This window comes from Scyliorhinus canicula, chromosome 15, assembly GCF_902713615.1.
Source record: "Scyliorhinus canicula chromosome 15, sScyCan1.1, whole genome shotgun sequence".
Lineage (NCBI taxonomy): Eukaryota > Metazoa > Chordata > Chondrichthyes > Carcharhiniformes > Scyliorhinidae > Scyliorhinus > Scyliorhinus canicula.
Window position 1 is genome coordinate 17947623 of NC_052160.1, and position 24047 is coordinate 17971669.

The following is a 24047-nucleotide window of genomic DNA, read 5'->3' on the forward strand; positions in this document are numbered from 1 at the left end:
TTTTAGGACACTAAGGGCAATTTAGCATGGCCAATCCACCTAACCCGCACATCTTTGGACTGTGGGAGGAAACCGGAGCACCCGGAGGAAACCCACGCACACACGGGGAGGACGTGCAGACTCCGCACAGACAGTGACCCAGCTGAGAATCGTCCTGGGACCCTGGAGCTGTGAAGCATTTATGCTAACCACTATGCTACCGTGCTGCCCATTCTTTATTCTTAGCAATAGTAAAATATCTCGCAGCCACTACATTAAGTAGTGACAGATTGCCTCATTTGCCAGCACAAATCCCTTCATCAGTTTCCACTTGGAAACCAGCCACACATAGCAATGAGCTCTGCACTTTTACCATGTGGCAGACTTTCCCTAAGATCAGGGTGTTGAGGATGTTATGATGTTATGTCTGATGTCTTACGGGCCCAAACTCCTAATGTCACCCACTTTATTAATGTGTAGGCACTAAATCACCTACAAGTGAATGTCCGGTAGCAGACTTAGGTAACGAAATTCATGTCCATTCTTAACAGCTCAAGCATTACCTTAATTAAAACACTTTCCCTTCTTTTTTCTGATGACATTCTCCTCTACAAGTTACGGGCTTTCACATAGTTTTCTTGCTTTAAAGCAAGAGTCAACTGAATATACTATTTTATTTTGATGACCCTTTAATAAAGGTTGTCTCTTAACTTTTGTTACTGATAAGTATAAAAATTTGCAACAATGCTTGCGTTTTACAAGCTAATTGTAATTACTGACCGTATTCAAATTAAAGCAGCCATTATCCTTTCATTACAGAGTTACTGTTTTAGAATCCGGCAATTTCTGGAGCCATACAAACCAAGTTGGTGTAAAACACATGAGGACTGGGCACTTTATTTATTCGCTCCGCAAAACAGGTGAAGTGTTTTGATTTCAGATTGCTTTTCATTCAAGAATTAATTGTATTGCTACTTTTAACAGTAGCTCTCACTGGTCTAAGCGATGGGTCAGAACTTCATAGATGGCAATCACCATCTTTTTACTCACCTTAGTCTGGTGCAGACATTTCTCCCCCAGACTTCTGCCCCAGGCCTGATGAGAAATGTGCAATGAAACAGCTTTGTGGCGGCACAGTATCTCAGTGGGTAGCACAGTTGCTTCACAGCTCCAGCATCCAGGTTCGATTCCCAGCTTGGGTCACTGTCTGCGCGGAGTCTGCACGTTCTCCCCGTGTCTGCGTGGGTTTCCTCTGGGTGCTCCAGTTTCTCCCACAGTTCAAAGATGTGCAAGTTGGGTAGATTGGCCATGCTAAATTAGCCTTAGTGTCCAAAAAGGTTGGATGGGGTTTTTGGATTACGGAGATAGGATGGAGGTATGGGCTTAGGTAGAGTGCTCTTTCCAAGGGCCAGTGCAGACTCGATGGGCCGAATGGCCTCTTTCTGCACTGTAGATTCTATAGTCTCCTTCCAGTGCAAATCAGCAGTGTCAAGGAAGTGATGTCACGCCTCTTTTTATGGCACCAATTGATGTAACCTAGATCATTTGAATGGGCCTAGCCACTTTGACGAGCTGGGGAAAAGATAAGTGTGTAAGGTAAGAGGTGACTGAAGGTCAGGATGGTTGGAGGGGGTGGGGGTCGGCTGGCCAGGAAGAAGGTAGGTTGATAAGGGGGAGAGGGGTCATGGGGTGGGGCAGGATGGTAACACGGGGTGGGGGGGGGTGGGTTAGGTGGTAGGGGGGAGGGAGGTTGAAGAAGGGAGCTGGAAGTTAGGGGTATAGTCGAGAGGTACGATAGGCCGTTGAGGGTAGCTGGGCTGGGAGAGGAGTTGGGTGTTGGGAGTAAGTTGGGCTGAGAGGGTAGTCAGGGGTGTGAGGGCTAGCCGGGCTGGAGTGTGGTCGGGAGATTAGGGGTGTGGGGAGGATGGTTGGGGGTTGGGAGTTGTCAGTGGATAGTCGGGAGTTGGGGAGAGTAGTCAGGAAGTCAGGAGAGTCATTGCGGGAGTCGGGATCAGGGGCTGGGTGGGGAAGCTGGTCAGTTGGGGTAGTTAGGGGGTCTAGTTGGGGGGAGTTGGGGATGTTAGTAATACAATTACTTTGAAGTTAGAAGTGGTTTTGACCCTTCTAACATTTCTTGGGTAACTATTCTGCAAAGAGAGTTGGAACCATCCAAAAACTCTGATTTAAAGGAGTACTGGATGGTTCACAGTGCAGGGCAGTTGTCCATCAAGAAGCTTAAACTTCCCAGGCAATTCCCATGCTGTCCATGCGTGTGGACGTCTTAGAAGTCCCCTAGTGTATTTTCTGGGTTACAACCCTTTGGAGATTAGAAGTTTTCAGCCATTATATATATTCTTATAAATACATGTAGAGTGTGATTCAACGGTTGTGGCGCCGAGATTCACCCTGCTATTCACTGGCACTTGGCCGTTTTTTGGGGCTTCAGGTAGTTTCTTATCACCGAGGCCACACTTTAGTTGACTTCCTGCACTGGCGAGCTGAGCTCACCAGCAGACCAGGTCCTCACAGACCAGGGTGCCATTTTGACTGGCTGTTCTGATCTCTGCATCCCCCTTTCAGGCTGACACCCCCCTCCCCCCGGTTCACTTTCTGGACCTCCCCCCCTTCACCTCCTAACCTTCTAATGGCCCCTCGAACCCACCTCACCCACCCCCTCTAATGGGCAATGCCCCCCCTCCCTCCAGACCTGACCCCTGGCAGGCCAGTCTGCCACTTGTGCATCTTGGCACTGCCAGCCTGGCACCCTGGCAGTTTCACCCAGGCACCCTGGCAGTACCCCTGACACCCTGGCAGTTTCACCCTGGCAGTGCCCCGGACACCCTGGCAATTTCACCCAGGCACCCTGGCAGTACCCCTGACACCCTGGCAGTTTCACCCTGGCAGTGCCCCGGACACCCTGGCAATTTCACCCAGGCACCCTGGCAGTACCCCTGACACCCTGGCAGTACCCCTGACACCCTGGCAGTTTCACCCTGGCAGTGCCCCTGACACCCTGGCAGTGCCCCGGACACCCTGGCAGTTTCACCCTGGCAGTGCCCCTGACACCCTAGCAGTTTCACCCTGGCAGTACCCCTGACACCCTGGCAGTTTCACCCTGGCAGTGCCCCGGACACCCTGGCAATTTCACCCAGGCACCCTGGCAGTACCCCGACACCCTGGCATTATCACCCTGGCACTGCCACGGCGGCAGGTTGGCAGCACCAGTACCAAAGTTCCCGGGCACCCTCTCCCTTTCCCCGTTCACCTGGGGATCTCTAATGGCCTTCGAGCCCCCCGTCCCGTTTGGTCCATGTTTATGGAAATCAGTGCTAAACGGCGCCCGATTGCGGTCTCTCAGACGTGGCTGAATAGCTCATTTAAATATGCTGATCTGGATCTCGCCCAGCAAGGCGGAGCGTGCCTGGTGACTCGTGATCGGCCCGGCGCAGAGCCCGAATTGGGGCTCTCAGGGGATTCACCTGTTCCGTCGGTTCCGCACTGGGTGCAACGAGGTGGGTGAATTGCACCCACTATGTAAAGTGACGAACCTTTCAGTAAAATTTGCAAGTGAGTGACGTACATTTTTTTCATCATCTTAAGGTTTCGCATTATGTGCGAGAAGATCATTGCCCACAAGATGTTTGACCATGTGGTCTTGGTTTTTATATTTCTGAATTGCATTACTATTGCTCTTGAAAGACCCGCGATAGACCCAAAGAGTACAGTGAGTATCTGCCATGCAATCTCAGCCACAGAATTTCACATTTTCACTTGAGTTGGCTGCCTATGATAAATAGTGTGAAACTAATTGCTTTCTTTGCTCTAAAGACTTCTTAGTGTTTCAGTCATATGCTTAGTAGCATCTTCAAATTATTTGGTTGAGTAATGATCCACAGCTCACTTAACACTTATTTATTTCCTGTTTTTTTTTCCCTTTCCTCAACAGGAACGGATGTTTTTGAGCGTCTCAAACCACATCTTCACTGCTATTTTTGTTCTTGAAATGGCTCTGAAGGTAATCTCCCATGTGTGTTTCTGCACTTATTTACTTTTTCCAAATAACCAAGGAGATGCCAAAATAACAGAAAATGCTGCAAACACACAAGTTAGGTTGCTCCAATGGAGGAAGATACAGTTAACATTTCAGCTGTTTCCTGAGGTGCAGAAAATTTGCAAGACTGCAAACAATGTTCCTTCAATACTCCTCGAGTGGGTAGTGGCATGGTAGCCTGAAATATACCACATAGGCCTTATTCTGGGAGAAAGGATGCATGTGTGCGACTCACAAAAGAAGCACTGATAAAATGGGCCGCAACAATGGAATTTTAAAGGGACTTTGATCACAAGATGATTTGAGATGAGGGCAGCCATTCAGCTCCTCTTGATGCTTCACCTCAACCTCACAGTGCCGTCTTCCCCCTCCCCAGCATCGTTGAAGTATCCAATTGTTTCCCAAGTGCTTCAAAGCTTTGTGCCTTGATTAGTGTATCTGAAAATTTATTCTACATATTGGTCACTCCTTTTGTCAGAAGGGTTTAATGATATCAATCTTAAAATTACTTTAACTAGTGTGATCCTGTGTTGTCTCATCCAATCTTGCAAGGTGGGATTTTCTGACCCTTTCTCCCGGCAGAATCTTCCGGTCCCGTTGAAGTCACCCCCGCCCCCTCCCCCTGTAGCAGGGGGTTCCCTGGAGGTGGGGCGAGCGAGCCTTGCAGAAACCTGTCGAGTTGGCGAGACTGAAAGAAACTGCTGGCAGCCAATGGGGGGTAGGGGAGGCACAGGGCAGGAAAATCCTAGCCATAGTTTAATTTAAAGTAACATTCTGAGTTAACATTTTCCATCACTTTACCAGTATTGCTCCTCTCAGAAACAGGACAAATCCAACCCAGCCAATTACCGCCCGATCAGTCTACTCTCCAAAACAGCAAAGCGATGGAAGGTGTCACCAACAGTGCTGTCAAGCAACACTTACTCAGCAATAACCTGCTCATGGACGCTCAGTTTGGGTTCCACCAGGTCACTCAGCTCCTGACCTCATTACAGCCTTTTGGCGGCACGGTGGCGCAGTGGTTAGCACTAATGCCTCACAGCTCCGGGGTCGCGGGTTTAATTCCAGCCTCGGGTGACTGTCTGTGTGGAGTTTGTAATTTCTCCCTGTGCCTGCGTGGGTTCTCTCCAGGTGCTCCAGTTCCCTCCCACAGTCCAAAGATGTGCAGGTTAGGTGGACTGGCCATGCTAAATTGCCTTTTAGTGAACAAAAGGTTAGATGGGATTACGGGGATAGGGTGGAGGCGTGGGCTTAAGTAGGGTGCTCTTTCCAAGGGCCAGCGCAGACTTGATGGGCTGAATGGCCTCCCTCTACACTGTAAATTCTATGATTCAGCCTTGGTTCAAACATGGACAAAAGAGTTGAACGTCAGAGGAGAGGTGAGAGTGACTGCCCATGACATCAAGGCAACATTTGACCGAGTATGGCATCAAGGAGCCCTAGCTAAACTGGAGTCAGTGAGAATCAGGGGAAAACTCTACATTGGTTGGAGTCTTACCTGGCACAAAGGAAGATGGTTGTGGTGGTTGGAGGTCAATCATCTCAGCTTCAGAACATCACTGCAGGAGGTCCACAGGTTAGTGTCCTTGGCCCAATCCTCTTCAATTGCTTCATCAATGAAATCTCTTCCATCATAAGGTCAGAAGTGGCGATGTTTGCGGATGACTGCACAATGTTCAGCACCGTTTGCGGCTCCTCAGATAATGAAGCAGTTCATGTCCAAATGCAGCAAGGCCTGTACAATATCCAAGCTTGTACTGACAAATGGCAAGTTACATTCGCACCACACAAGTGCCAGTCAGTGACCATCTCTTACAAGAGAGGATCTCACTACCACCCCTTGACATTCTGTGGCATTACCATCGCTGAATCCCGTCCAATCAACATCCTGGGGTTACCATTGATCAGAAACTGAACTGGACTAGCCATATTAATACTGTGGCTACCAGGGCAGCACGGTGGTTGGCACTATTGCTTCACAGCACCGAGGTATCAGGTTCGATTCCCACTTGGGTCAGTGTCTGTGCAGAGTCTGCACGTTCTCCCCATGTCTGTGTGGGTTTCCTCCGCGTACTTGTTTTCCTCCCACAAGTCCTGAAATGCGTGCTTGTTAGGTGAATTGGACATTCTGAATTCTCCCTCTGTGTACCTGAACAGGCGCCAGAATGTGGCGACTAGGGGTTTTTCACAGTAACTTCATTGCAGTGTTAATGGAAGCCTACTTGTGACAATAATAAAGATTATCAGGGCAGGTTAAAGGCTAGGAATCCTACGGCGAGTAAATCACCACCTGACCCCCAGAAGCCTGTCAACCATCTACAAGGCACAAATCAAGACTGTAATGGAATACTCTCCACTTAGCTGGATGAGTGCAGCTCCAACAACACTCAAGAAGCTCAACACCATCCAGGACAAAGCAGCCTGCTTGATTGCTACCCCTTCCACAAACATTCAAACCCTCCACTGAAGAACAGTGGCAGCCGTGTGTACTATCTACAGGATACACTGCAGTAACTCACCAAGGTACCTGAGACAGCAACTTCCAAATGATCAGCTTTGTTACTCATCTCAGTGCTGCTTTCTGTGTTTAAATATCTTCCTTGTTTCATCGGGGCCATAACTAGTTGCAGTTTTCCAGATGCCGTTTAACCAGAACACTTTATAGTTGAATATTATCTCCTCTGACCTACAGTCTACTGTTTTTGTTGTGCATGCCACCCTTATTTATTTTATTGTTGCTGTGCTGTGTTGGTTTGAGACACTTGGGGCCAGATTTTGGCTGAGGAGGCAGGTTTCAGCAGAAGGGGTCATCTACAGGTCATAAATCTGCCTCCGATGGAAAGCAGACAAAGCTTTCTATTTTGGCGGCGGGGAGGCTTGGTGATCAATTAGTGGCCGATGATGTGGGTGTGTGGAAGCAAGCCATTTTCTAGCCCAAGTCGGCAGATATTGCTGTGGCTGTTGTGTGTGCAAGCTTTAAACAATTAAAGCATCTGAATATTCAAATTGGCCTGGGCGAAGAGAGAGCTGTAACCCAGGATGGGACAGGAAAATGTTAGTGTTATTAATATTCCAATATTATGGAATATGTTTTATTCAAAAGTTGTTTTATCTGATTTTGAAAAATAACATTTTTAATCTTACAGACACTGTTTTTGACAGGTTGTAGCTGTTCACCTTTATGCAGCTCTCAATGGCCAACTACCCCTGCAAAATTGTCATTTCTTAGGAGGCATATAAATGCGCTCAATTAAATTTTTCATCCTCCCCCACTCTCCACGCACCCGCACAAAAATCAGAAAGGTTGAGAATGGAAGCGGGGTGTTCTGACCCATAAAGCCAGCACAATTTTGTTTGGTCACTTGCCCTCCATGCAGATCCCATCTGACCCACAAAAATGCAGGTCTTATGTCAACCCTAGTGTGAATCTGAGATCTCCTTCAAAATCATAAGTTGTTTCAGTGTTGTTGAGGAATTAAATGGATTAGTCTATATGCACCTCCAATATGACCAATGCTTCCACTGCATCCCAAGTTGGTGCCTATGTTCACCCTTCTATTAGAAATAAAATATTGTTTTATTGATAATCTACTATAGTATTGCTTGTTTGACAAATCTAGCTTTGACAAAGAGTCATTGGACTTGAAACGTTAGCTCTTTTGTCTCCCTACTGATGCTGCCAGACTTGCTGAGATTTTTCAGCATTTTCTCTTTCATTTCAGATTCCCGCATCCACAGTAATTTGCTTTTGTATATTGCTTGTTTGTCCTCAGGTTGTAGCATTAGGATTCTTTTCTGGTGAGAATGCTTATCTCCAAAGCAGCTGGAATATTCTGGATGGCATCCTGGTCTTTGTTTCTGTAATTGACATCATTGTCTCCCTGGCATCAGCGGGAGGAGGAAAGATCCTTGGTATTCTCCGTGTACTGCGGCTTTTGCGGACCCTGCGTCCTCTCCGGTAAGATCCAGCAGCATTTTAACTTTTACAGTGTCAATATGATTCCTGCCCTCCTGAGCTGAGGGGTACGCAAACATCAGGAACAGCTTTACTACTGGAATATAACCCAAAACATTGAAAATAATTACAACCTGCATTGAAATGTTTTAAAAGGTTGCTCGTTCTGTCATCTTTGTTCTCTTTATTTTATTGTCTTATCCATTCTCCAACTTTTTTCTTTAATTTGATCAAAATTTATACATCGTTCAGTGCAATTTTTAAAATTAAGTTCAATATCTTTTCTTTTCCTCAAATAAACTAAGAAGGTGGCATTTCTGGATTTGGTGTTGGGAATTGACGTGGACCAAGTGGGCCAAATGTCTGTGGAGGAACACTTGGGGAGGAGTGATCATTGTATCATAAGATTTAGATTAGTGATAGAGATGAGCGAAGAACCATCAAACTTCTAGATTGGAAAAGGACTAAGTTTAATGAGGGCGGATCTTGCAAGCATAAAATGAAACAAATATTAACAGAAAAGACCATAACAGAACAATGTGTGTTCTTTTAGGGGGGTCGCATTTCAGGTGCAGACTAGGTTCATTCCAACTTGGATGTCAAGAGGAATAGAGAATATGATGAAACAGAAAAAAAAAGCTGCATGATGCAAGTCAGGTGAATTCTTTGAGAACCAGACCAAGTATAGTAAGTTGACAGGGGGAGTGGAGAGGGGAAAATGAAGAGGAAAATAAAATGGAATAGAGAGAATATGAGAATAAAATGGCAGACAACATAAAAGGGAGCCCAAAAGTATTCTACTGCTTGTAAATAGTATGTGGGTAATAAGAGGCACGGTGGGCCTATTTGTGACAAAAACACAGGGCAATGCCAGAATACTTGATGAGTGCTTTGTAAGGTGCTTACTCAGGAGGCGGATGTTGATAAAATAACCTGTAGTAGAAGAAGTGGAGATGGTATAGATAACAGAGGGGTAAAAATTGATAAGCAGGATGTAGTGGAAAGGCCAACTGTGCCAATAATCGATATGGCACCTGGTCTAGATGGCTTGCAGTCCAGATTACAAAAGGACTTGAACTGGAAATAATGGAAGGGCTTGCAGCATCCCTCGATAAAGGGGAGGTGGAGAGGATTTGAGAGTGACAATTGTAACACCTTTATTCAAGAAAGGGTGTTAGGATATTCTTAAGAATTACAGGCCAGTCAGTTTAACATCAGTGATGGGTATGATTTATGTAATAACAATCAAGGAAAAAAATAGCAGGCACTTGAAAAGACATCAGGTCAAACTTGGGCAAGGAATTCTCCAACTGGTTACCACCTACTGCGCCACTCTTTCCCCAGTTCAGCTCAATCAGTACTCCTCCACGTTGAACACCCATTGGAAGAAGCACTGAGGGAGGCAAGGGCACAAAAAATACTCCTGGTTCAGCCTGACATCAATGTTCATCAGTAAAAGTGGCTTGGTAGCCCCATTACTGACTGGGCTGGCCGAGTCCTAAAGGATATAGCTGCCAAACTCGGTTTGCGGCAGGTGGTGAGGAAGCCAACAAGATGGAAAAACCTTGAACTTGCTGTGAGGAGCCATCTTTGAAATCGAGAATTCAACCTGGGGGCTCAGGAGCTGCTGGCCCAGGGCTTGGGGGGTCTGGCCTGGTTGGGGTGGGGGGGCCGCCCCTAGGCTGGGGGGTGAGGAGCTCAGCGTCCACAGATCCAACAGGCCACCACCCGGATTGTGTATACGCACATTGCAGCAACTCAAGCTGCTGCGCGTCAGTCCCACCAAACACCCCCAGGACAGAGCCATGTCCGTGATAATATGGTGACGGTCACTTTAATCCCTCTGGCTGCACATCTGAAGGCAATTGCTATTCGAAATTGGCAATGTTAGTTACATGAGCACTTCACAGCTCTCAAGTGGATTCCCATGGGTAGACGTACCATATCGCAGATGACTGTCACTGCCTAGCATCCCAATCAGACTGTGAGGCCTGGACAATTTCCCTGAATCCTGAAGGTGTCAACATCACGGAGGCAGCAGCCAACAATCGAACACCCAAGAGCTGGGGATATCGAAAGATGTACTGTTAGTTGAATTGGACATTCTGAATTCTCCCTCAGTGTACCCAAATAGCCACCGGATTTTTCACAGTAACTTCATTGCAGTGTTAATGTAAGCCTACTGGTGACACTAATAAAGATTATTATTATCCCCACGACCAGAGGGTGAGTGGATCAGGTAGAGAACCTGATCCCGGTCCAAGTGATGTTCCCCACAGGAGTCCGGGTCCAGGAGCCTCTCCTGTGGTCGGGGTACATGTGCAGGGTGGGTTCCCCCAGCACAACTGACTTGTTGGATGGTGCCCTGAGAGAAGGCGGGGAATGTAAGGGTGGGGAAGCCTGGGGGAATTTGAGGGCCCCTGATTGTCGGAGTCTCACCCTACAGATATCACATTAAGGGTGGTATTGTAGACCCTGCAGCAGCTGCCATTGCAGTGCTGATGGCAGGCCAGGTGGCTAGTCGCTGGAGAAGGCAGCGGCATTAATGGAAACCTAAGGCGGCAGCCCATGTGCAGGGGCCCACCCCACACCCTGGTGATCCGGCCGCCCATCAGGCCGGGGAGGGACCCAGAAGTGAAGGCCGGGGACAGCCCAAGGAGTACAGGCATCGCTGGTCATTCAAGGCGATGTCGGACAGCATGTGCCGTAGGAGGTTCCGCCTCAGCAAGGGGACAGTGCAGCACCTGTGCCTTTGCAGACTTGGCATCGCATGGAGGAGGAGGATGCCAGCTCCTGTTGGCCATGAAGGTCTTTCATGTGAGAGTATCTTTAAGAAATGTTTGTTTACTACTGCAGTGGTGTCAGAGAGTGGGTGGAGCTGGGCTGTCTGTCAGCTTTTTCCTTTAGTTTTAGGCGTCATGCGTGCCATCTATGAACCGCTGTACCAGAGGCATCCTGGCAATGGCAGAGAATCCTGCTTCCTGGGCATCATGCTTGACTTAGTCCATGTCAAAGTTTATGTAGTCGGCTGCCCGGACACACAGGATATCAGTAACCTCATGGATGCACTTGTGGGTGTAGGTTGCAAGATGTCACACAGCTCCCCACTCGAGCCCTGGAATGAACCAGAAGTGTAAAGGTTCAGGACTGTGAGGACCTGATATGGGCCAGGGTTCAGAGAACCCCAAAGTGTATCATGGAGTTCACCTGACCCACAACTTTTAATAGATTGTGGGATGGGGAGCACAAGGCCCATTCTACAGGTGTCGTACAGCAGAAATGGAAAAGTATTTTTTATAGCAAAACAATGTTTATTCTATGAACTCAAGTTAACCTTTTTAAAACATACAGTGAACATCTTAGCAACTATCAATTCAAATACAACCCCCAAAGACTACAACACTAAGTAATCCTTTAAGCTTTCCTTTAAAAATTAACAGGAAGGCGTTCCATTCCCTGAAAGTCCAACTCATGTGTGACTGCCAACTCTGGATCAGGCACGTGTGTGCACGCTTCCAAGGGAATGTGCATGACAGCTACATCCTGGGGCAGTCGGAGATTCCCGGTGGAAATCATTCAGTTTTTTACAGTCAATTACAGCCCCTTTAGTCTACTCTCGATTATAAGAAAAATGAGAAAATATGCCATTGACAGTGCTATTAGGTACAGCAATATTTCAACATTGATGCCTAGTTTGGGTTCCACCAGGACCGCTCAGCTCCTGACCTGATTACAGCCTGGATCCGAACATGGACAAAAGAGCTGAATGCCAGAGGTGATGTGAGAGTGACTGCCCTTGACATTGAGGCAGCATTGAAAAAGTGTGACATCAAGGAGCACTATCAAAACTGGAATCAATGGAAATAAGGGGGGGAAACTTTTGCAGTGGTTGGAGTCATACCTAGCATTAAGGAAGATGATTGTGGTTCTTGGGATTAATCATCTCAGTCCCAGCACATCACTGCAGGAGTTCCACAGGGTACCATTCTAGCCCCAACTATCTTCAGGTACTTCATGGGGTACTTTCACGGGGCACAATATTTTGGCTCCCTCAGCGGCAAAAACGTCAGTTGACTTTTGGCCACTCGCCAAATTTTCCTGTCTCACCTGCGACACTGCACACCACTGGTAGGACCGGAAATTAATGACCATAAGGTAAGAAGTGGGGATGTTTGCTGATGATTGCACGATGTTCAGCACCATTCTCAACTTCTGAGATGCTGAAGCAGTGCATAACATCCAGGCCTGAGCTGACAAGTGGCAAGTAACATATGCCCCGCACAAGTGCCAGGCATTGATCATCTCCAACAAGAGAGAAGCTAACCATTTCCCCTTGTCAGTCAATGGCATTACCACCACTGAATTCCCCATTATCAGCATTCTGGGGGTTACCATTGACCAGAAACTGAATTAGACCAGCTACAAGAGCAGTTCAGAGGCTGAGAATACTGCAGAGAATGACTCACATCCTGACTCCCCAAAGCATGGCTACCATCTACAAGGTACAAATGAGGAGTGTAATTCGCCTTGCCTGGATGAATGCAGTTCCAACAACATTCAAGAAGCTCAACAGCATCCAGGACAAAGCAGCCCATTTGACTGACCCCGTCCACCACATTAAATATTCACTCCCTCCGCCACCGATGGACAATGATAGTATTGTGCACCATCTGTGAGGTGTACTACAGCAGCTTACCAAGGCTCCTTCAGTTACATTTTTCAAACATGCGATCTCCATTATCTTGAAGGACAGGGGCAGCAGATGCATGGGAACATCACCACCTCCAAGTTCACCTCCAAGCCACACACCATCCTGACTTGGAGCTATATCATCATTCCTTCATTGTCATTGGGTCCAAGTCCTGGAACTTCCTCCCGACAGCACTGTACCTACAGCACATGCGCTACAGCAGCACAAGAAGACAGCTCACCACCACCTTCTCAAGGACAATTAGAGATGACAATAAATGCTTGCCTAGCTAGCTAACCCGTCGTCTTTTGAATATATTTAAACTTATTTGCATTAATTAAGTAAAGTCAGCATGGATTTGTAAAAACAGACTGAGTTTGACGAAGTTAATTGAATTTTTTTATGAATTACAAACTTGATGAAGGGAACCAGTGGATGTTGACCATATGGATTTTCAGAAGTATTTGATAAAAGGCTGATTAACAAAACTGGAGTGGTGGAATAGGAAGGTCATTGTCAGCTCAGAGAAAGAAATTGGCCGAAAATAGTCTGGAAAATGTGTGTTTTTCATGCTGGAGTGTAGTCGACAGTGATGTTTCCCAGGATTCTGTGCTAAAACTACTGCTTTTTATGATATATGTGTAAATGACTCAAATATTGGATTACTGAGTAAAATTTCAAAATTTGTTGGTGTTACCATACTAGGCTCCAAGCTTAAAATGCTGCCTGAATTGTTTCCATACCTTTAAAGTATACACGATTGCCGGGTTCGAGGATTACTTAGCTGGAGAAGACGGAAGTGAGGCCATCACCAGTGCACCCAGACTAGACCCCCTACACGCCCTCGCCTCTATCTGTCCCCTTACAGAACCTGGTCACTGCACCACCCCAGCACCTTCTCCGTGTTGGCCACCCATTAATAATAATGCAAATTCAGCATTATTAGGCCCCCCAGCTGCCTATCCCGTTGAAGAACTACCCTACGGATCTTCTGAGTCTTGCTTGCTCATCTAAAGAATTAGATCAATCTATTAACCTTCACAAAGAAAGATTTAGGACAAAAGATAGGAAGATACTGAAAGAAAAACAAAAACCTTGGAAGAATATTCATTTCAATAGTCAGTACTCTGCCTGCCAGAGACAGAAGAAGGTTGTCCCATTTTTGCAGATCTGACGTAACCCTGTCCACCTGACTTGTGAAGTTCAATTTATGCAATTGGGCCCAATCATGGGCCACCTGGACGCCCAGAAACCTGAAGCTGGAGTTGGCCAAGCAAAAAGGCAACACCTCCAAGTTGGCTGTCCCTGGGGAGTTAATCAGAAAACACTCACTCTTTTCCAGATTCAACTTGTAACCCATATATGAACCGAAGTCCCTCAGTACCTCCGTTATATCACCTATAATGGGGACTGGATCCAAATCATGAACAGCAGACCGTCAGCATATAGGAACACCCTATGCTCCACCCCTCCCCTCTTTCGCCCCACCCAAAGCCCTCAAAGCTATGGCTAAGGGCTCAATCACAAACATAAATAGGAGGGGAGACATTGGACACCCCTGTCTAGTCCCCCAAAAAATGAAACAAAAAAAATCCCATGGCCACCGTCAGAAAACTATCCCTCCCCTCCTCCCCCAAACCAAACCCACCCAAACATCCATATTGATCACATTCTAAAATACAATATGCCCTCTGAACCAACCCCAACCCCCAACCAAGAAAAAATACTTGGCTCATTGAACCACAAAAAACAAGTCCAACCGGTCGCCGCAACCCCTCCCCCCACTTCGCTCCCATTCGCTAGCTAAAAATTTCCTGTTAGCGAGGTAGCCCTTCCCCAGTGCCGAAAAAGGAGAAAGAGATAATCTTACCCATTCCGGCTACAGAAATGCAACAAAATTCAACAACCCTACCAAGAGTAAGACCCCCACTGGGAGCCATAATATTTCGAAAGAAAAGTGAAATACTGCCTTAAACAACATCCCACAAAGCAGGTAGCCTCCCATCCCACACCATGCAACTTATGCAGAACAACCTCAAAAACAAAGAAATAACAATAAATTTAAACAAAATACCTTAAAACCCCTTCCCATAAACAACCATAACAAGTCCAATAAGAGCCTGTTTAATTCAACTCCATTGCATGCTCTGTAACAAAAGCTCCTGCCTCCTCTGAAGTCTCAAAGTAATGGTCCTTTGAGCCGAAGGTAACACGCAGCCTCACAGGGTACTGCCAATCTCCCTCCACTTGTGTATAAAAGCGCTTTGGTCTTATTAAAGGGCTCCCACTTCTTCGCAAGCTCCGCACCAGCATTTTGGCATATTTTAAGGCGGCCTCCTTCCCATCTAAGATCACTATTCTCCTTGGTTCACTTCAGGACCCACTTCAGGAATCTGGCTATCACTGCTCGTGGTGGCTCATTCGCCGAGCCTTCTGTCGGAGTGTTCTATGGGCCCTATCCAACTCTGGAGTGGATGCCAGTACACTCTCCCCCACCATCTTACCGAACATCTGCGGAACGTACACAGATGGATTCGAGCCCTCCACACCCCCCGGCAACCCCATGACCCTGAGGCTTTGTCTCTTCGACTGATTCTCCTGGTCACCCACCTTTGCCCTCAGATTCTTATTTTTCTCTGCCACCACTGAGATCTCAGCTTCCTGCACAGCTTCCAAAGTCCGTTCCAGCTTTTCTTGGACAGGACCCAACACCTCCTCAAATCGGCTTACAGAGAATATCGACCATCCTTCTCCATTGCCTCGCAAAATGTTTTTCAACTGCTTTTCAAACTCAGTAGCCAGTACCCCAGTTAGCATATCTGCCATGATCGGGGTGGTCACAACTGCCGGAGCTGCTGCCGTCATCTTATCTGCTGAGGCTCGACATGAAGCCTCCGAGTCAGTTAAAGAATTTCAACCCACAGACTTTTAGTTATGGTCTTTGTTGACATACTTCCACACTCGGACCCCTCTACTTTCTTATGGGAAGAAATTGTCCACCAAAAAGCCCTGGGTATTAGGCAAAAAAGGGGCACAAAATAAGTACCCTGGCTGGAGCTACCCCGTGCACGCCCTCCTCCCACATGCCGCCACCAGAAGTCCTCCAAAGGGGACTCAGATTTGGAAGAGTCCAGTTACATTTTCCACACAGGCATTATTTTTTTTAAATAAATTTAGAGTACCCAATTATTTTTTCCAATTAAGGGGCAATTTAACCTGGCCAATCCACCTAACCTGCACATCTTTGGGTTGTGGGGGCGAAACCCACGCAGACACGGGGAGAATGTGCAAACTCCTCACAGACAGTGACTCAGGGCCGGGATTCGAACCCAGGTCCTCAGCGCCGTAGGCAGCAATGCTAACCACTGTGCCACCGTGCTGCCCTCACAGGCATTATTTTAATGCTTCTGTTGCAGTTCTCTTCCATGTTATCATATGGGAACATTCATCAAAACTTAATTTTGCTATGCAAGCACGTTCTCCTTTTACTGTTATTCGTAACTTGAACTGCCATTTCCATTGATTATGATTACTGACAGCAATTTTTTCCTTTGCTAGAGTCATCAGTCGAGCTCCAGGCCTCAAACTGGTAGTAGAAACCTTAATAACTTCTCTGAGACCCATTGGGAATATCGTACTCATCTGCTGTGCTTTCTTCATAATCTTTGGAATCCTGGGGGTCCAGGTAAATATGATGTTTCTAATGAAAGGTCAAATCACTTTTCCCCCCCAAAAATATGACTTCAGTCAGTCAGATAATTAAAGCTGGATTTGGAAACAATAGTAAATTAGTATGCGATGTAGGAAAAGACTTCATACCGGTATGTTCATAAAGATCTCTCCCTCTCTATTTCTTTGTAAACTTACAGTAAAATAATTTAAACTGTAAAGAAATACCTAATCAAATACCTCATGTAATGTCATTGTGGCAAGAATAAAAAGCAGCTCTTATGCAAAATTTAATACGCTTAGCAATCTGAATTCCATATTAGCTGAGAGCAGGTAATTTTACCTGCATGATGTGCCCTTAGGACTTAATCACAGGTGTTGACTGACACTATGTCATGACGGGGAGATTAAGTTATGTAGCATAAAATCATAAACACAAATATAAATGACCTAATAAATCTAGCCAGCAGAGGAAATTCTTTCTTCCAATTTCTCACAAGAAGTTTGAAGTAGCTCCAAGGTGTCGGAAGCATGAGTGGAATGCATATATATTTAATGCATGTTTTGAAAGCTGTGTATATTTGGGCGCAATTCCAGGCACGTTGGTTAAATTGCAGGAGAGGCAGAAATCGGGATCCGCGCTGGGCGTGAATCGCTTTGCGATCTAACCAGCCTGCTCCCACTGCCGGGTTCTGATCCCACCCAGACGTAGCGAGACATCAATGGAGACCAATTAAAAGCAATCTGCTTCTCATTAGTGAGATGCATGTCTATTGTAATGGTCTCCCGGGAACTAACCAGTTCCACAGCGAGGGATCACGTGGGTGCCGTTTAGCACAGGTCCATACAAACATGTGTGAATTGGAGACAGCTGGGTGGTCAGGGAAAGGGTAGAGCATCACCTTGGCTCTCCCTCTGGCACCTCGGCTCTTTGGCACTGCCAAGCTGGTACCGTGGCACTGCCAAGGTGTCCAGGTGGCACTGGCAGGGGTACTGCAGAATATGATGGTGGTCGTGCCAGGGTGGCACTGCCACAGGTCAGGGCTAGAGAGGGACCATGGCCATGAAAGGGGGACATGAGGCGGGCTATGAAGGGTGTCGGGGGTGAAGTGCGGGAATGAATGAGCCTCCTCAAGGTTGGGGGCGGTGAAGGCTTGGAGTCCTGATGGGGGGGGTGGTGCGGCCTGAAAAGGGGGAACCCTCAGTAACTCCATAGCAGAGTGTCCTCACTTGGGGGGGGGGGAGGCGTAGGGTAATGCCATGTGTGCAGGGGGTGACATTGCCCAGGGTGGGGGTATTGAGGACCCTCAAGCTCATTGAGATCAGGGCACCCTTTCAAACTGGCAACCTGATCTCTGAGGAACCGGTCTCACCAGCGGGTTCCGATCTCCACTGCTAATAAAATCTCGAAGTATGGGCTGGGCTGGGGAGAAATTCTCCAAGGTCCCAAAAAATTACTAAGGGCACAATCTACCGGCCACGTCCCACCGGAATTAGTGCAGGATGAGGCCGGTATATCCCTGGAGTCGCATTCTTTGGGATTCCTGAAGGCCCTTACACCGGGTACAATCTCACCAGATCTCATGAGACATCGTGGGCGGGACCAATTCTCACACGGCTAAGAGAGTTTAAGAACCCATCTAGCCATGCTGACGTCTGATTGGTCAGCCACCCATCAGAGGCATCTATCAGCCTCGCCAAGGGGACCCCAGCCCTGCCCAGCCCACAAACGGGCACCAGGCGGAATGGTACCTGGGGGGGGGGGGGGGGGGGGGGGGGGCGCCAGCCGATTGAAAGTCCCAGATGATCGGTCTCCAGGCAGGGTCACACCCTGGCATTGCTGGTGCCACCTGTCAGGGTGCCAGGCTGGCAGTACCAAAGTGCCAGGCTGGCATTTTGCCCACACTAGGAGTGCCCTGCCCATGTGAGGTGGGGTGCGGTAGGACACGATGATCCACTTTCTATGTGAGTTGGGGCATTGAGGGGGTCCGAGGATTGCATCGGGGTTCGAGTGAGTAGGGTGCCATCACGTTCTGCACGAACGAGCTCTGCTCGCTGGAGCTCCTCAGTGTAGGAAATAATGCTGAGTATGGCCTTGAGGAGGCATTCCCCCCTGGGAAAGTCAACAAAAACAGTGCTGTTAGATAACAGGGTCTCTCCTGCCCACAATGGACTATTCTTTTAGTTCGATTGTGCCCTGTGTGTCGGAAAATACCGGTGTGGATTTCACCAAAGAAGCCGGAGGAAAATAACCCACCAAAACCCAACCAAAATTGCACTTGGGGCGCGATTTAATGAAAAGGTTTCTCTGTATGGTGGCAAGTGGGAACTGCCGCGAGCTTCCCGACGGCTGAGCCGGCAAGGCCGTCACCGGTATCAAACATTAAGTGAGCCACTTAATGAGGCTCCACGGGCCTCATGCTGCAAATGATTGTCCCGCCGGCTGATTGGCCAGGACCCTCCCTGCCAGCTCCCTGCTAACAAGGGGGAACAGCAGTTAAACTGATCCCGCAGAGCAAATCCCACACAGCTCGCAGCCATGCCACCGAAGAGACTACAATAATAATAATCTTTATTGCCACAAGTAGGCTTGCAGTAACACTGCAATGAAGTTACTGTAAAAGCCCCTAGTTGCCATATTCAGGTGCCTGTTCGGGTACACAGAGAGATAATTCAGAATGTCCAATTCACCTAACAGCACGTCTTTCAGGACCTGTGAGAGGAAACTGGAGCACCCGGAGGAAACCGACAGATACGAGGAGAATTGTGCAGACTCCGTACAGACAGTGACCCAAGAGAGAATCGAACCTGGGACCTTGGCTCTGTGAAGCAACAGAGCTAACCACTGTGCTACCGTGCTGCCCATAGCTCACAATTCAGTGATGCCGACCTGGTGGAGTCCAGACGAGGTGCCCTATACCCCTGAAGGACTCGTAGGGTCAGCCACAGGGCAGCCTGTGCCACCTGGGAGGAAGTGGCAGCGGCCGTCAGCTCAGGGAAAGTCACCAGGAGGACCATCGCCCAGTGCCATAAGAAGGTCAACGTCCTCCACCGGGTCGCACCGGTGGCGCTGACACCCTGGCACCGATCCCGTCTGCCAAACCTCCAAATGACCATGCGTCTGGCACCGCCCATGCACAAAATCATACCCCCTCCCCCCCTCCCCCCGCCACCCCACGATGCTCAAAGCAAAGTTGGCCCACAGCAGATAAGAGGGGAGACATCAGAGTCCTTGCCCCCAACAAGAGACAGGCCCTGGAGGTTGCGAGGATGGCCTAGGACATATCAGTATCGGTCACTGACATAGAGTTGGTGTACGCCACAGAGGTGAGGATCAACCGGCCTCCACCCAGATGACCTGCCAACGTGAGTTGTTAATGCTAGACCGAATTATCCTTCCCTCCCACTGAGCACAAGTCCATTCCCCCGCAGGATTTCCAGCCGATGGTTCCGGCCCATCCAGGGAGGTTCCCCCCTCCACCCACCCCGCCTCCCTAGAAAATACCTCGGAGGAGAGCTCTGAGGAGACCTCCATTAATGCATGACAACTGTCAACCCCACCCTCCACCAGTGCTGAGACACAGACGTCGGTGGGCAAACGTAGTGGACAGGCTTCTGGGGTACCTTCTGGTGAGCACCACACAGTTCCTGATACACATCAGGTAGAGGCAGGACCGTCCAGGGGAGACAGCAGTCAGAGGTCTGCTGGATCCCAGGACCCAGCTGGGTCCCAGTCAGATGCTTTGCCTCTGGACCAGGTTTACCTGGAACTGCTGCAGTCAATAGGGTGCAGCCGTGATATTCAGAAGGGGATGTCAGTGACACTCCAGCAGGTCCACAGCCAATTGAGGAATCCCAAAGGCTACGGGGGCAGGAGGTGGCGCCAGTGATGCATGGCACTGCGGCCAACACTGCTGAGGTGGCGACTGCAGTGGAGAGCCTGGTGCATGACATCAGTAGCATGAGTGTGATGGTGTCCAAGGCGTGGCTCAGTCAGTGACGGCCATGGCTGAGGACCTCAGCAGCTTGTCCGAGTTCCTGGGGGACATGTCCCAGTCCCAGTTAGGCCTTTGTGGAGCGCTGCGGAGCATGTTCCAGTCTCAGGTGGGCATTGCCGAGGCACTTCAGAGCATGTCCCGGTCATTGAAGGTCATGCCTCGGTCTCAGCTGGACACTTCCGAACATGTCCCATCACTGAGGAGCATCGCTGAGGGCATCGACACCAGGTGCAGACATTGGGGAGCTGCCAGGGCTGGCAGAGCCAAATGACGCAAGGGCGTCTGGAGCTCAATCCAGCTGCCCCTCCATTCCAAGGTGACTCTCAGAGCCCTATGGCACCGACTGGGGGTGGGGGCTCTAGGTGCCAAGGTGGTGACAGCGTGCATCAGTTGTGGAGGGCACAGCAGACCACCACAAAGTCGGCAGCCCCTCTGAGGGGTATACTGCAGTGCACCACCAGAGCAGTCGAGACATGGGGACCGCATTTTGAGCAGTCCGATGCAACAGTCAATGACAACTTGGGTAGCCACATGGGCCACGTTGTATCAGGTCTCCGCATTGGTCATTGGCCTCTGTACTGGTGTCATTAGCCAAGTACTGAGTTGGTACACCTTATCCCCCAAGAGCCAACTGGCCATCCTGGGGTCCTCGAAGAGGTTGGCGATCTCCAACTGCCCCAGGATGTAGCTGTCATGCACACTCCCGTGGAAGCATGCAAACGTACATGATTTTCATGTGATGGTCATACACAAGTTGAACATTCAGGAAGTGGAGCACCTCCCTGTAAATCAAGGGCACCCCCTGGACCCCCCCCCCCCCCCCCCCCCAGACCCCCAGGACATGCAAGCCAACATACGTGCCTTCTATTACCCCCTGGGCGAGGAATCATCCTGCTACCCAGAAAAAGTTTATATAGGTAGCTACCCCGTGACTTCACGGATGCACTTGTGGGCTGCAGCTTGTGAAATGCCACTCAAGTCCCCGCTCGAACCCTGGAATGATCCTGAGGTGTAACTGTTCAGGGTTGCGGTGACCTTGATGTCCAGGAAAGTGTATCCTCCTCCTCCATGCGGTTCCAAGTCCCCAAGGACATGGCACATGTGCGGCACCATCCCCTTGTTGAGGCAGAGCCACTTGCAGCACCCGCTGTACGTCATCTGCTCGAAAGACCAGCGACACCAGTACACCTTGGGCTGGCTCCGGTCTCCCCCTCTGGGTCCCTCCCTGGCCTGATGGGCGGCCGGGACTTCAGAGTGTGAGGTGAACCTCTGTCGATGTTGCTGCTGCTGTCTTCGCCAGCACCTGGCCTTCCAGCAGCACTGTGAGGGCAGCTGTCACAGGGTCCAAGATATCATCCATCTTATGTAATATCTGTAAAGAATTGGAAAGGTGAGCAACTGACGATTAGCGATGGCTCCCACTCTGGGACTCTCCTGTCCCCCATGGTTCTCTCCCCCCTTTCTTACCCCCTTCCAACCCTCAGGGGGCCATCCAACCTGCCCTGTCCATGCACCCCCGGCTGCAGCGGGGGCTCCTGGGCACCGGGCCCAAATCTCTGTACCCCAGACTCCAGCTGGTAACGTTACCTGGACTGGGCGCTGGTTCCCTCACCGCTGCACATACGCACCCTAAGGTCAGGGGTATGTCCCATGTGCTGAGGCCCAACCCCTGAGTGTGTGGATGTTGGCTGCTGCAACTGTTGTGTTCAGGCCTCCAGTGTTCAGTCAGAGCATCCAGGCCTCGCGCTAGGCAGTAATTCCCAACTGTGACATGGCAGGTCCACCCACACGAATCCACTTGGGAGCTGTGAAATGCTAACAATACTACAATTACCAATTCCCTGTTAGCAATAGCCTTCAGCTGTGCGACCAGAGGCTGCCACGGTCAGTGGGAGTTATAGGTGGTCGGTGGAACAGACATACAAGAGCTGGTGTTGCTCCCGTTATGGATACACACGATCCAGTGGGTGGCATGGCGGACCCACGGGTGCTGAGACAACCACTCCACCCCCCTAGCCCAGGAGCACCACACCTCCCCACCCTATCCCAAGCACTGGGCAGCAACCCCAGTGCCCACGGGCTCACTGCCCGGGATCGAAGATGGTTACTCACATCCTCAGATCCCCACAGCAGCCCTCCTGTCAATTTATAAAAAGGTGTACTAATCGGTGTCCATGTGACTGCTTGCTGGGAGGCCATTAGATAGGGGTCGTTCCCGTTAATGGTACTGAGATTGGCTTTAATTGGTGAATATTGGTTTCTCGCTATGCCATGATGACGGGATTCGGTTCTTGCCAATGGGGTTGGGCCAGTTAGATCGCAAACCGATCGGCGCCCGGTGCGGCTCCTGAATTTGGCCTCTTCTGCGACCTAACGGTCGTGTCACACTCTCGCTCGAGCATGACGCGGCTGTTAAATCGGGTCCTTAGAAACTTTTCCGTTAAATCCTTCCCTCGGTTTCAAAACTTTAGTTGTAACAATTTTGTAAAGATTGAATAATATAGGTAAAAGCATTCTCTCTTTTCTATTGTGATATTCTCTCAGTCATGTACTGTAAGCTGAATCAGTGATTGGAGAGGAGGAGACTCTCATGGGCCGACCTATTAACCCTTTCTGCATTACATGGATTTTTCTACTTCCTAGCTTTAAGCAAATGATTTTGTCGACTTCATGAGGTAGAAATTCATTTGGTCCTGTTTTTGGATTCAGACTGAGTAGTCCAACAGCAGCAGACACCTGAACAAGAGGTCTGAGGATTAACAGAAATTGTACCATACGTGGGCAGCACGGTAGCAGAGTGGTTAGCACAACTGCTTCACAGCTCCAGGGTCCCAGGTTCGATTTCCGGCTTGGGTCACTATCTGTGAGGAGTCTGCACGTTCTCCCCGTGTTTGCGTGGGTTTCCTCCGGGTGCTCCGGTTTCTTCCCACAGACCAAAGATGTGCAGGTTAGGTGGATTGTCCATGCTAATTTGCCCATAGTGTCCAAAATTGCCCTTAGTGTTGGGTGGGGTTACTGGGTTATGGAGATAGGATGGAGGTGTGGGCTTGGGTAGGGTGCTCTTTTCAAGAGCTGGTGCAGACTCGATGGGCCGAATGGCCTCCTTCTGCACTGTAAATTATATCTGAATTATCATGCTGAGCTATTGACACTTCAGGGGCGAAATTCTCCGACCCCCCCCGCAGGGTCGGAGAATCGCCCGGGGCCGCCGAAAATCCCGCCCCCACCGTGGCAGCAATTCTCCGCCACCCGGGAATTGGCGGGGGCGGGAAACACCACCCGCCGATCGGCGAGCCCCCTGCGGCGATTCTCCGGCTAGCGATGGGCCGAAGTCCCGCCGCTGGGAGGCCTTTCCCGCTGCCGTGGTTTGAACCACCTCTGGAGGCGGCGAGATTGGCGGCGCGAGTGGGCCCCCGGGGTCCTGGGGGGGCACAGGGCGATCAGACCCCGGGGGGTGCCCCCACGGTGGCCAGGCCCGTGATCGGGGCCCACCAATCGGCGGGAGAGCCAGTGCTGTGGGGCACTCTTTTTTTTTCCGCCGCCGCCACGGCCTCCACCATGGCAGAGGCGGAAGAAAATCCCCCAGCACGCATGCGCGAACCGGCGAAGGCCTTTCGGCCAGCCCCAGCACCGGGCGACGGGCGTCAAAGGCCGCTGGAGCCGGTTTGGGCGCCAGTCGGTGTGGTGCCAACTGCTCCGGCACGA

At 49.5% G+C, this 24047-nt stretch overlaps 1 protein-coding gene across 4 annotated transcripts in view; it reads left to right on the forward strand.

Annotated features, from left to right (window-relative positions):
- cacna1ha (calcium channel, voltage-dependent, T type, alpha 1H subunit a) overlaps positions 1–24047 on the forward strand; it is an 806165-nt gene that overhangs the window by 680667 nt on the left and 101451 nt on the right. For all 4 annotated transcript variants that reach the window (XM_038819421.1, XM_038819419.1, XM_038819420.1 and 1 more), the window contains 5 exons: positions 799–899; positions 3580–3703; positions 3926–3994; positions 7804–7988; positions 16234–16360. In XM_038819421.1, the coding sequence (XP_038675349.1) occupies positions 799–899; positions 3580–3703; positions 3926–3994; positions 7804–7988; positions 16234–16360 (606 nt within the window). The remainder of the gene's footprint in view (positions 1–798; positions 900–3579; positions 3704–3925; positions 3995–7803; positions 7989–16233; positions 16361–24047) is intronic.